The 14,196-nt window shown below is 42.4% G+C and overlaps 1 protein-coding gene across 1 annotated transcript in view; it reads right to left on the minus strand.

Moving 5' to 3' along the window:
• The window catches only part of scrib (scribble planar cell polarity protein), a 57,053-nt gene that overhangs the window by 15,303 nt on the left and 27,554 nt on the right, over positions 1 to 14,196 (minus strand). The window contains 19 exon segments of the mRNA XM_029528677.1: positions 919 to 975; positions 1,577 to 1,696; positions 1,853 to 2,041; positions 2,312 to 2,605; positions 2,716 to 2,826; positions 3,289 to 3,537; positions 5,136 to 5,216; positions 6,551 to 6,868; positions 7,006 to 7,083; positions 7,179 to 7,268; positions 9,123 to 9,185; positions 10,924 to 11,283; positions 11,416 to 11,601; positions 11,766 to 11,891; positions 12,245 to 12,360; positions 12,588 to 12,805; positions 12,917 to 13,116; positions 13,245 to 13,363; positions 13,898 to 14,042. Coding sequence (XP_029384537.1) covers positions 919 to 975; positions 1,577 to 1,696; positions 1,853 to 2,041; positions 2,312 to 2,605; positions 2,716 to 2,826; positions 3,289 to 3,537; positions 5,136 to 5,216; positions 6,551 to 6,868; positions 7,006 to 7,083; positions 7,179 to 7,268; positions 9,123 to 9,185; positions 10,924 to 11,283; positions 11,416 to 11,601; positions 11,766 to 11,891; positions 12,245 to 12,360; positions 12,588 to 12,805; positions 12,917 to 13,116; positions 13,245 to 13,363; positions 13,898 to 14,042 — 3,120 coding nt within the window.

A 14,196-nucleotide genomic window follows, 5' to 3' on the forward strand; every position in this document is an offset into this window, starting at 1 on the left:
TGTGAGGGTAACTCTGATAAGTTATTCCAGACGTTAAACTGTGTTTAAGTATCAACACTGATATTCAGCAGGACTGAACTGTAAGAACCTGCTCCACTTGGCTTTTCACTCACAAGCCAGAGGTATATCTGCCAGTTTGTAAGCCCAGTATGTGGTGTATTTTTCATTTATGTCAGCTGGACAAATGTGTGTGTAACTCAGGGCCTTCTCCAGTAAAACTAAGTCAATCTGAACAATCAAGAATGATTTATTGAAGGAATAGAAAAGACTAAATTCTATTTCATTTCTAGTTCTTTCTGAATAACCCAGGAAAGGTGAAATCCTGTGGCAGCAGTATTGGGTGTTTGTGGTGACGCTGCCGTTTTGTAGAGACAGGAGAGTTTGTCTAAGGACCTGCCGTTGAGGAGTTCCTCACCTCAGTCTCCTCTTCTAGCAGGCGAGTTGCCTCCTCTCGCTCCAAGCGCATTCGCTCCTTCACCAAGAAAGGAAGGGGAGGAGGAAAAGTAGGGAAGCCACCCAACCACACAGCCACACAGTAATGCAATGAGAGGTGAAATAAGAGGGTGGGTGATTTACAGAGGAGGAAAAGGAAGCGTTACAGTGGGTGGGAGGAGAAGAAGAAAAGGTGGTATGGAGATGGATGATTGTATGATTCCATATGACACCAAACACACCAAAAGGTAAAGGAGAGATTAGAGAGAAACAGGAGGGAAAGAAAGGATAGAATCCACACAGATTAAAAAGTACTCTATTCATTAGCTATGTGAGCAGAAAAAGCATGCAAGGCAGGACATTGCAGGAATAGTTCTGTCAAACACAAAACCCACAGAGGCGAAGCTTCATTCATCCAATGACAGGCAAACCTGAGCCTGAGGTTTGGCATTTTTCTGATATGTCTTAGCAATAATTGTCACCTACCACTTTCTCCATCTCTTCTCGTTCCCACTGTGATGTCTCTCTCACCATCTCTGATTCCTGTAGAAGAGCAAATTTTAAGATCCTTACATGACCTATAAAGAGTTACTCTTCGTCTTGTAAATCGTGGTGACAGTGCTGCTAGCTGGAGTAAATTTCAACATGAAATACACGTGCGCCCTAAAAGGCTGTACAACTAAAACCACACAACTGATAAAAGTGTGTCGAGGAACAAAAACTAGCATCTGATAAACTAACAGGGCGCTACATTCCTTTGGTACGGGCAGCCTCCCAAAAGCTAATCTGAGCAAAATAAACAACTGCGCTGGCGCTTTCTGGCTGCTCCGGTAGAAAGATGGGTATGTGTGGTGTGTGCATGGTTGGGGTGAGTCAAACGCCACTCCACCTGCTGACACCAAACTGCTGTCGAAGCACAGTGGTGGTGGAATGTAATTGCTGAACAAAACATTTGATTCATGTGTTGTGTTGAATGGCATGTGGATGATACCGAGCAGTTCTGTGGCTGCTAGTGACGGAGCACAGAACTGTATTTTTTTAGGCGCCCTGAGGAGTCTTAATACGGCAAGTTCCATGAGGTCATGACAGCTTGTACCCAACCTTATGTGCATGTTGTTTTCAAAAGTCTCAATTCAAATTGTACCTTCTGTATGATGTCCATCTCCTCTGGGCTCAGGTCTCGGTCTATAGATGAGATGCTTTCCATACTGTTCTTACGCACAATGCCAGTTGCAAATGGGTTGGCGATGATGCCGGGAGATGCCTGAAAAGAGACCCAAACAGAGTTTTGATTGCAACTTTTCCAGTTTAAATCAAAATTTCAGATGCTTTACAGCAAGTTATCAGTTAGTTTATACGGTGTTGTTTCCTTTCAGTTCATCTGTAAGGGTAAAGAAATGAACTCTTTATAGAGTCTCACCTCGACAGAAGCAACTTTGTGTGGGTCAAAACCTTCACACACCAGCATGACCAGAGAGTCTCCCACAGCACGAAGGACTCGCACTGCCTCTGTGTGCGTCATCCCCAGCAGGCTGTGGTTGTTCACCTCGAGGATCCGCATGCCGACCTGCAGTCGGCCATCTCTTGCTGCAGCTCCACTTGAACTCACCTGTTTGAACATAAGTTTTACCCAGACTGTGATTGAATGCTGCCGGTTTTAACATTAATGGTGTAATTTAATGGCCCAAAAATCACATTTCAAAACTTTTTTTTTTTTTTAGATGATTTACATTGATTTACTTGGAATAAATGTGAGTGAACCTGGTGGCTGGAGCATTTATAGCGAGTAAGAAAAAAAAAAAATTCTCAGTTGTTCCTAACGTGTTCAAAAAGTCTTCAAATGTTGAACAATGAAAGGAGAAGTTTGAAATTTAAGTACCTTTGAGATGAAGATTCCCTCATCTGTTGGGTCAAAGGGGTTTCCAGCATGACCCTTTGCCCCTCCACGGATACTGATGCCAAGCTTCTCTCCCGGCTGCTTCTGGATGACAATATCCTGCATCCCCGGAGGTGACGGATCCCTCCGCACTAGCATGCGTATTTCCTGCTTGTTGGCCAGCAGGGCTCGTACAGCCTCCTGGTGAGTAGCATGACGCAAGTCAATGGCGTTCACCTCTAATATTCGGTCCCCGACACGTAGCCCACTTTGGCATGCCAGACCATGAGGAATCACCTGAACATGAGATGGGGAATGAAAGTGAGATGCAAGCCAACAGCAGAGAGAAAGAAATATTCAGGAAGACAAAAAAAACAAACAAGTTCATATCTGCTGTATAACAATACCTTTGAGATGAACACCCCAGGCTCATTGATGCCAAATGGGTGACTGGCATGATCACTGCCTCCCACAATGCTCAAGCCAAGAGGACCACCTGACTTCATGAGAGTCACTTCCTGTTAGGATTAGAAGCAGTAAAGAAGGATTTTATCGAGAGCAGACGAGAGCTACACAAATTACTGAACTAAATATCAGGCTGTGATTCTACTGCCAACTATTGAACAAATAAATCAGCAAGCTGTCATGTTTGTAGCAGTCAGCCATCTGGGGTTGCCTACTTCTATAATTTGTCCAACAAACACAAGCCAAGCTGTTTCTAATGCTCTAAGCAGCTGAATGGCTTTATCTTTGCAGTATACTCTGACTGGGGATGATGCTGGTATGAATAGTCTACCATCTATATTACACCATTATTGAAATTAGGATATGTCTTCATACCATGCACCATCTTCTCTGGAACTGGAAAGCGTTAATGGTAGGGCAGGGGCCAAAAGAACAAACATTACCACTGAGTAAACCTACAGCATGCTCTAATGCTAAAAAGCTATTTGGCATAAATGTTGTCACTGAAGTCTCACCTCAATGGGGTACTCATCCTCCATCCGACTCAGGTGGTTCCCATGGAGGGAAAGGCCCTCCTCCTCTTGGTCTGGAGAATCTGAGGGTTCTGGGGGTGGAGGAGAGTGGGCCCGTGCCCGGGATTGACCCGGAGAGCCCCCTGGTGCATTCAGGTCTCTCTCCACCAGGAGGGCGATAGTGGGGGAGGTGCCGGTAAGGAGCGCTACTGCCTGGTCATGCCTGGCCTCTGTCATGTCTACACCATTGATCTGGATTGACAGTAAAACCAGTCACGGACTGAGTCAGCCTACAAGGACACTCAGTGACAGCTGGCCACATTCGCCATTGGCACGATGAACATTTGTCTCTCATCAGAAGATTTATTTAACATCGACCACATTGTGCTTTCAATCCACAGAGATTTTATGAGTGCACCAAAGTAAGTACATTTATTTAAAGAAGAACCAACACCTATACAGAGAACAGGAACAGGTAGAGAAAAAGAGGGAGCAGAGGTAACAGCAGGCTGCTGCAGGCAATATAAGGTACTAGAGCTTCCCTAAGGGAGAAGTTATGAGCAGGCAAGGCTATGGTTTCCATTTATTTCCCTAAAATCAGTAAATGAATACTAGCCCTGCATCTTTTAACGGAAAAGGCTGAATATGTTCCCACCCTTTCTTGCCTTTATTTACTTAAAACAGTGGAAGCATGTAGTTTGTCCACAAAGTTTGATCTTAAGTCAACAAAGGCATGAAGGAGAGCCCTTCTGTGCCTGTCATTAGTCTTGTTAACATTGTTTAATGGAATTAAAAGAAGGGTCAGATTTCAGGCATGCACAATTGTAAAAACTGTATAAAACTTGACCAAACTGACAAGCAGAGGTCAGCACTGACCCGACAGTACCAGCTCTTACCATCGGCTGAATCGCTGCCGTGGCCGCTGTCATAGTAACACGTGTCTACCATGGCAGCAGGCCGACAGGCTCAGCCCACTCCACCCCTACACCATCCCCATCACCAAGCAAGGCAAAGAGATGCACTTAATGCATTAGTGGGCATGCAGACGGAGAGTGCGTGTGCAAGAGAGAGGAGAAAAGGCGGCCTACAAAAATAGCCACAAAATAAAGAGAGAGAGGAAAAACTGCCAGAAGAAAGAAGGGAAAGAAAGCAGAGTTACAGTTTACAAAGGAGCAGATTCACGTTGGGTGTAGTTGAGGAGTCGTCGTCATTGAATTTACAATAATAGTGAGTGAACAATAATGGGTAAAAACATGCAACACAAAAGGAACATATAATGGACAGCAAAGCCAAGCTTAGTTTGAAAAAGGAAACTAAGCAAAGAGCATAGATATGTTGGGCAGGAAGCCCTTAGGGACAAAAAACTAAACGCTGCATTACTTAACAAATACAGCTACACAGTCTCAGTCTGGCAAGGTTGGTATGAGTATTTCGTTATTATACTATTTCAGCTATTAATGAATGAATTTTGATGCATCAATGCAAAAACTGATTAATTTTCTGGATGTGTTCAACATGGGCTCAAACCCAAGTGAGTTTATATTGCTTTAACTTCTCCACAAAAGCAGGAAACAGGCTCCAGATCTTGATTAATATGAAATAAATTATCAGGTTGTGTTCTTTAGCCTGCCAAAACACCATTAACTATAGCTCCTATATCAACATACAATTAATCAAAATGTACTGCACTTCCCAACATGAGGCAACACCAAATGAAAAATGTAAAGTCTTAAAAGCAAAAGAACATTCCCATATCTATGAAAACAGCATAAAGGAAAGGTTTCACTACTAATCATCCGATGTACTACAACGGCCCAGATGGAGATGTGGGATGGAATGGTAGTACTCACAGAGATCACCCTGTCGCCTACACGCAGTGTGCTGTCTCTGTGTGCTGCTCCACCCTCTGCAATGCGAGAGATATAGATTCCCTAAAAATCAGAGAAAAGAAGCATGTTTATGACTTTTATGAACATCTGCGGACACCTCAGAATAACATAATGTACTTTTTCTCATTCCATTTTAAAAGGGAGGACTGCAGATAAAAGACGAGCTGCTAATTTGACCTGCTCGTATTAAAAAAAAAAAAAAAAAAGGGGGGGGGGGGGGGGGGGGGGGGCTGGTGCAACAAGCTGCAATCCTTTGATGAATCAGTGTCCTACTGTGAGCTGTTTAGTCAGGGAGTTACCACTCAGTCAGCATGTCATATCCCACAGTGAGGACCTCAGGCAAAAATAGATCCTTTTGTTCAATACAGCCAGTAGCTTCTAAATAGACAATTATGAGAACCCACAGCAACCCAGAGCTCCACTAATGTTGATATTAGGTCATTCACAAATAAACTCATACATACATTTACTGATGCGTGTAGTATCATGATAGTATCATTTAGACTCATCTGCACAAACCACTTATTAAAAAGCCCAGAAAAACTTTGTCCCCTCTGCTCAGCTAAATTACACAATTTGTTAAACCAAATAAAATCCAGCTGAACTCCTACAGTGCCACACAAAACCATAATGTGCTAACACATGCAGGAGCAAAGTCTACAGCACTACTTCCTCACATCAGCCGACAAGCAATCAAGTCATGGCGTCCATTTCAAAAGGCAAGACTTACACAGTCAGAACCGCCTAAGTCATAAGTTTATGAGTCCTTTCCTTTATGTAGGCTTGGTGAGCTGCATGAGCTGCAATGTAGCATTGCACTGGCCCAAATATACACCTCACGCCGCCCAATTACTGCGAACATATCAAGTGTCACGGTTGGCTATTCATATCTCCGTCTCCCTGGTGATGACTAAACGCAGATCCTGGTGGCTGAGACAGTTACTGCAAACACTTTGTGACCCACCTTCCCAAACTCAAGACCATACCTCATATAAATAGGCCCATTAGTTACTGGCTGACAGATTGTGTCTGCAACCTTGCATGCTTTCTTCATATCATCTTTCTGCTTCAACTGAAACCTGTGATCTGAATCTACTATGGACTTCATTCGAATGCAGTTTTGCACTTCAATGGGAAATTTTAAACAATGTGTGAATAGCCAAAGTCCTGAGACTAAAGGGAACAGCGCATTTTAAAATTGTATGTAAAGATATAAAAGATGAGGTGAAAAATTCCCTTCCTATGAATACACAGTAATACACTGAAAGCGGTTTTTATTGACACCCTGATCTTATATGTCTTTAAAGATTTCTTTTGTCACAAGTAAGAAAAGAGAATAGGTGCAGTTAACATCACTCTGGCATGGCAGGTCTCACCGTGTCTCCTGTGCGGTAGGGTGTGGAGCCTTTGCCCCCTGCGATGCTGAATCCCAGCCCCTTGTCATTGCGGATCAGGCAGGTGGACAGCCGCTGCCGAGGTCCGGTAGGACTCGACTCCATGTTGAAGGCAATGCCACTGCTGCGTCTTTCCCGGGGAAAGTAGTCATCCTCTGGCCTCAATGGCGTGGTGGTAATGGCATTCTCTGGCTCCACCATACGCTCCCGTAGCACCGTCATTGAAACTGAAGCACCAGAGCTACGGAGAGCTTCCACTGCTGTGTGATGTTCTGCTTCATGGAGGTCTACCCCGTTCACCTAGGATACACCAATAGAGGGAATAACTTGATTACAAGGTTCTTCATAAAAATAAAAAAAAAATCTTGCTGAGAAACAGAGGAAAGAATTGTGAAAGACAAAAAAGACACTGGTGGTTTGATTCTTCAGGTCTTTACCTCTAAGAGTTTATCTCCCACTTTAACTCCTGCTCTGGCTGCAGGACCCTCCTCAGATACTCTGGAGATAAAGATCCCCTGCAGACACAGTTGAAACAAAGCAAATAAAATTATTTTAAATGATACAACTTCTGATTTACTGAACACATTCCTATTCCAGGTTAAGCTCTTACTTCGTCATCTCCTTTGTAAGGCGTGGATCCTTTCCCTCCAGCTATACTGATACCTAGGCCGCCTGTTTGCCTCAAAATGGTCAGGTTGTGCTGCAAAGGAGGGGGAAGTCAGGACAAATACAATTGAAGATTTGCAAAATCACCATTTGGCTCAAGACAAATTGGGGACGGAAGGTTAGGTTTTTAGTTTGTACGCATTTTCAGATTAACTTTAAACTGTTTGATTAAGTGATTTCCCTCATTCTGCCAGAAAGTGGTGTCGATCTTATCGGGATGATGGCTGGAAGAACACTAGTTTGAAGCCTAAAGGTCAATATAAGTAGGATGTAAATGATTCTAATTTGAGATTGTTTGGGTCAATATGAACCAAAATCTGATGCGCTCTAATCACTTGTCAACCACGTGACTAACATTAGACTTGGAACTTTTGTCAGTACAGAAGGAACAGTCTGGAGCCCTCAGCAGCTGGACCCTTACATACTGTACTATGTATGATGCATATGTGTGGTAGGAAAAAAAAGCTGTAAAATATGAGATAAATACTAAAAAGGAGACTATATATATTCTGTGTACTTGCAAGCCATGCAAAAAGGAAGAGGGACAGGGTCAAATGAGGGGCATGTGGAGGGAAAATGGGAAGTTTTCACAGTCAGAGATGAAGAGATTGTGCTGTCCTGGATGGGGACATTTTTGAGTACTGTAATGTACTGTAATATTATTCATTAAAATCCCTGACTGGTCTGTAACAAGGAAAATTCATTTTCTCGATCAAGACTACACACCACAAGGTGCAGTATTCATGCACAATCACATTCAATTTTAAAAACCAAGACATGCAAAACAGAAGTTGAAAACAAATCTAAATGATATATACAACAGCAATAAGAGCGTTATATATACACCTGTAGTATTACTACTGCTACTGCTGCTACTGCTACTACTACTACTACTACTACTACTACTACTACTGCTACTGCTACTACTACTAGTAATAATAATAATAATAATAATAATAATAATAATAATGATAATGAACACTTGTAGGGAGCAGGTGACAGAAATCATTATCAGTGTAACCAGCCCATTCACTCCAGGGCAACACATTGCTGAAAGGGGATGAAAAGGAGCAAAGCAGCAAAAGCAGAGGCAGGAGAGGCTCAGTGTGGCAGAACCAGACACTTGAAATTGTACAATATGTTTTTAGATCTGTGAGGCATTGTCAGCATTTCTTAACAAAATGGCTGGATGAAAAACTAACTGAACAAAGGAACCAAAAATGTTCAAGCATTTTCAACTTAAAGGGGACAACACAACTGTGGGTAGCAAATAAGGGCAAATGAATACTTGGAAAATTAAACACAGGCAACATAGAGGAAGGCCCTCTTGTTTCAAGTGCTGTGACATCTGCAAATCGGTTTTTCCTCAAAATTGGACCTCACAAGAGAAAAAAAATGTTTGCACCTACATTATATAGTAATATTAATATATTTGCTTTACAGTTTATGCAGAAGTAAAAGAAGCAGCAGTCACTCGGAATTACAGTCTATGAAAGTTTGTCCATTGGTTGATGACACACTGACACAGACACACAGACACAGATAGAAACAATGCCTCAGGAGTTTATCTATTTAAATTTACACAAATATACGTTTTTGTGAACAGCTATTCAGTAAAGCTTATTTCACAGTATCCACTCCAACCCTGACAATTAATGCTGTCCATCAGCAGAACTTTTCCTCCAGTGTTTGGAACATTTCATCTTCTGTGCTCTTGCACCAGGTTTTGCCACACTGCCCATAAATGAATTGTGGTTAAGGGTCCCTCCCTAGTGATTGGCTTGGAATCAACCATAAATTTCCTTTCCCTCTGAGAACAGGTGGGGGGAAATGGGTGGGTGAGTGAGGGACAGAAAAACAGACTGGACGGGAAACAGTAGGTACAGACCTCTTCCTCCTCAATTCGAGCAGGTTCAATCAGCAGATTATTGACTTGATCAAATGACACCCCCTGTTAGGACAGGAACCAGCGAGAGGCATGCGGATTAGTCAGGCCAAAATAAAATGACGCTTGCACACGCACAAAACAGAAACACACTCTCGCATTCGCATTAAACTCCAATTGCATCAAACACTCCACTGTCTGCTTGCAGGTTGTGGGACCTACAAGTCCACTGGGGGGGACCAGCTTGAAGCAGAAGCAATCCCACACTCACTCCCCAGCCACCAAAAGCAAATACAGGCAGAGATGGAAAGACAAGACCAAAGCGCTCAGCTATAGTGCAAAACACACAGTGTAGAGAGAGCAGACAAGAGAAGGCGAAAGCTCCCCAAACCTGAATAAACCCAGCCTCTAAACACTAATAGCAGTTTTCTCCTGGAGCAAGGCCCAATTTAGACGACAGTCCTACTTAAATAAAGGACTGTGAGGTGTTAAAGATCAGATTTACTTATCTTTTACATTTAAAAAGGCATTTATAATAATTAAAAAATGCAAAACTATACAAGAAATGCTGAAATTTTAAATAACAATGAGAAATATTATCCTCTGTAATAACTCATAATTATTAATAACATGTATTGCTGTGCCCTCTGTATTAAAAGCATCCCATAAGGGATCAATATCTTGATCTGGATCTTATATTCCAACTCTGCCGATACATGTTCCGGTTAGCCTGAAGTCAGTCAGTCTCACTCACTCTCACAAACACTCACACTCACACACACTCACACGCAGAAACCCACATCCATAAATATATGCAAAACAGATTTGGTTGACATGATTTATGATCAGAAAAAAGATGATTTGTAGAATTAGCATGATAAATCAAGAGATAGAAATTAAATTTCCCCAAATACAAAAGATCAATATGGGGAGTGATTTCCTTGAGCAGAACTCACTTACTCCATTCACACAAACATACACGCCCAATGTTATATAAGCAGAACGTGGAAATCTAATTATTCAATTAAATCAGGAGATGGCTAATAGCATGGTGAGAAGTTTAGTACTGAACTGGGCCAGTTTGTGCAAGAAAAGCTGAGCTAAGCTTGCATTATCATGTGTTTTATTTCAATTTGGACAAGAGGCAACCTTGCACACTTCAAAGTCTTATCTTTGTTCCATGTAAGAGACTTCATCCCTTGAAGCTACTGAAATGTTGTAAGGTTTTTGCTAAGTGTTTCTAGGAATTCAAAAAAGGACATCTTGCCTTTGCAAGACAGAGCAAAGAGGAAGCAAAGATCTGAGGAAGCCATTCCGAGCTGAAAACCTGGTGAGTTTGTGGTTAAACCACAAAATCAGCTCCTGAGTGGGGGGATATCTGCCTGCTTTACAACACAAATGTAGACTCTATTCCACCACGACCCTGCATGCAATGCCATGTCCTTAATTAGTGCTAGCAGCCCACTCCCATTGCAAATTGCAAAATGCTAGTCTATGCATACAGTATTAATTGTTTGCATAGAGGCAAGGCACAAGCCAAAATATATTCAATTTAAATATAAACTTATTATATTTAATTTATTACAAATAGAAAACCTCAGGCAAAAATGAACTAATAAACTGATTTGGTGTGTTATGAATCTATGATACAACGTCTACATATTGTTGTATGTCTGTCTTTGGGAAATACAGACGTGGGGTATTTGTGAGAGTGATATTGTACTCATAATATGCCTATTTCTTCCCAGATAAACCTACCACATCCCTGAATTGCGTCCTTGCCCTGTTGGTATCTCTCCTTTACCTTTACTTGACTGGAGTTGGCCTGTTGTCGGCTGTCCTCCAGCTCCTCCATTCTGTGATGGGGCTGTAAGGTGCCAATACTCTGCTCTTCCTCCTCGTCCTCAGCAGTTTGTGCTGAGGAGTTGAGGCCATCAGGACTGAAGCCCTGCAGCAGTGCAGCCACAGCCTCTGGCTTGGGCAGTTTGGTGATCTTGAAGTGCTTCTTGTAATGCGGCGTGTCCTTCCTGATCAGACGCTGCTTCTCTGCAGGAAAAGCCGGTCTCTCGTCTTCCTCATCGCTCCTCTCGCCATCTTCCCCATCCTCGTCGTCGTCTTCATCCCCACCACGGATGATAGGCTCCTCTGCAAAGTGCACAGTGGGCTAGAGAAGGGAAGATTTTACAGTTTAAAAAGAAAGGTTGATTAAATCTATCCATCATCTCAATAAACATATCCTCTAATATAAATTTCTTTCTGTAGCCAAGTCTGAAGACTGAATTAATATTCTATTCACCTCGATATACTCCACCTCCATCTCATCCAGCGCTTCCTCATCCTGAGGGGAGTGGCCATCCACAAGGTCCTCCCTCTGTGAGGTGGCAGTCACATTTTGTCTGCCCTCGTGGGAGGTGGCTGATAGTGTGCTGTTGGAGACCTGGGAGTCGTGGCTCTGGTTGGAGAGGTCGCTGAACCGTTTCTCCTGAAAACCAACAGCGCAAGTTTTAGTTGATTAGGACCAACAGCACAGATATAAAATTACTTATTGTTAAGTTGCAATGGACCATTTCTAAAACTCAACTTGCTAAAAATTAACGACACAACTTGCAGACCTGACATCATCATATGACTGTTTGTCTGACGTACCTGTGGGTCAGGGGACTCTTCTTCTCCATCAGGTCTGGATGTATAAGCTTCATTCCTTCTCTCCTCAATCACCTTCTTCATCACCTTCAGCTCACTGGGGTGTGGTGTTGCTCTCCGCTGAAGACCCTGCAGCAAAGGAAACTTTTCCTTTACCAGCGTTTGACAACAAATGTGAATTAGTATGGGTATGCTCAACAAATATATATATATATAAAAAACACTCAAATTTATAACCTTCATTGTGCATAGAGTAAGATTGTTTTGTCAAAAAAAACAAACAAAAAAACAACAACAACAAAAAGAAAAAAACTATCTGTTTTGGACTTGAAAGCTTCTTCAGTCCGAGCACCAAAGCTTCAGTCATAATTAGCTCAATAACATAGTTAAACATTATCTTGATCATTAGCAAGAGTGCAAATCATAAAAACTTTTTCAACAGAAGAAGATGCATTCTTTAGTTTCCTCACCCTACGCTCTGCAGCAGTCTCATCATCCTCCTCCTCAGCCTTGGTCTCTTCCTGGAACTGAATGACTGACACTCGGTTCAGGTTGCTGTCTGTCCAGCTGTCATCCACACTGTTCTGCAGCAAGTTCTCTGTGGAAAAGGAAAGAAAAGTACCGGTAGAGGAGGACGTCAAACTGAGGTAATGGCAGCAGATTATTTTTGATTTGACAGCTTCAACAATAGACTTGTGGTTTGATGAGCTGCAAGCACTCAACTAACTGGCAAAAACCTCCACCAAAAAAAAAAAAAACAACAAAAAAACAACAACAACAAAAAGAAGCTCAAAGAGGGATTAAAATTTCCCCTCTACTGAAAACCAACAACAAGCCCATTGTAACTTTGCTTGGCATTAACTAAGTGCTGCTCACCAAGGCTCGGGGAAGGCTGTTGAGGCAGTAAATAGCAGGTCAGCACTTTCTCTCCCGTTCGCTCATCATCCTCTGTCTGGAACTTGAGCATTGGCTGCGACTGGTTCTCTGTGAGCCACATGGCCTTCAGATTGAGGTTTGTCAGGGCAAAAGGCAAATTCTGTAGCCTGGAGAAAAGATCGGAGGAGATGAGCCACCACTGTTCCTTTTCAGCAACAAAAATAAGATATTGATCCACTCAGTCCTTTTACATTTTAAACTGTGTCAAGTGAGGTTACCTGTTTCCAGCCACATCCAGCACATGCAACTCAGTGGCATCAGCAAGCTCAGCAGGCAGTTTGCCTAGACGGTTGTCTCTCAGTGAGAGAACATTGAGGCTGGAACAGCCACCCAGCTCTTTGGGCACACTGCCCAAACGGTTGCGGTCTACATTCAGGTTGGTCAGCTTCTTCAGCTTGCCCAGCGGGCGTGGAAGTGACTTTAAGAGAGGGAGACAGGGACCATTAAGACTCATCGAAATCAATAATGAAACATAATGCTGTTAATGGAGCACACATTTTAATGGGAATGCATAAATCCCAACTGGGTCAGATTGCATCTACCTACTTGTAAAAGATTCTCTGTCAAGACGAGCTCTGTGAGGTTTTCACACTCTCCTATTGAATCAGTCAGGTGGGTCAGTCTGTTCTGGTCCACCTTCAGGATAGACAGCTGTTTCAGACATCCTGGAGACAAAACACAACCACATTTAACAAGCTGCAGCAGTACAACAGAAAAAGTGTGAAGTACTTTTAATGTGATCGCTTATCTGTATCCAATTATGTTTTTAATGTGCTTTTTATGTGTGAGTGATCAAGATAATCTTAAATGATTAAATACAGTGAAGTGGTGCAGGTCAAAAACAGATGTCAAGCTTTTGTAATTTCTTGTGTCACATGGCACTGACATCTTTTTTCCACTAGAGAGCAGTGCTGATCTTATTTAGCTGGCCAAGAGTATCTGGCCAAGTCCCTGCATGAACTTGAACAAGATGTTGCTTGATGGTATATACTGATAATGAACCTAAAAACAAGCTGATATCATACCCTGGAGGCATCTAAAAGAAACGATGCAGGGATAGGGTGGATGGAGCGATAATAGTAGCTGCTGATAAAATGTCGTAAATGAGAAATTGTGATTTCTCATACACATGGGTGGAGAGAAATATATACGTACATATTTTGGAAAAAAATTAAATGCCAAAAGTAATTATTTCTCACCTATGCTGTCTGGGATGACCTCCAGCAGGTTCTGTGTGAGCAGCAGGTCAGTAAGAGCAAGGAGGCCGTTGAGCTCTGAGGGAAGATCTTCCAGACGATTTTCTGATACATCCAGACACACCAGTTTGTGGAGGTTCCCCAGCTCCTGCACAGACAAAAAATTTATAATGCTTAGTGTGAGCCACAGAGACAATAGAACTATTATGTTCACATCAAAACATGATGAAGACATTATCTGGAAGTAGTTCTTCCAATGTGTAGTTGCGCAACAATATCTACTGAAAAGTTCTTGCAACATA

Source organism: Echeneis naucrates, chromosome 20, assembly GCF_900963305.1.
Source record: "Echeneis naucrates chromosome 20, fEcheNa1.1, whole genome shotgun sequence".
In the NCBI taxonomy this organism is placed as follows: domain Eukaryota; kingdom Metazoa; phylum Chordata; class Actinopteri; order Carangiformes; family Echeneidae; genus Echeneis; species Echeneis naucrates.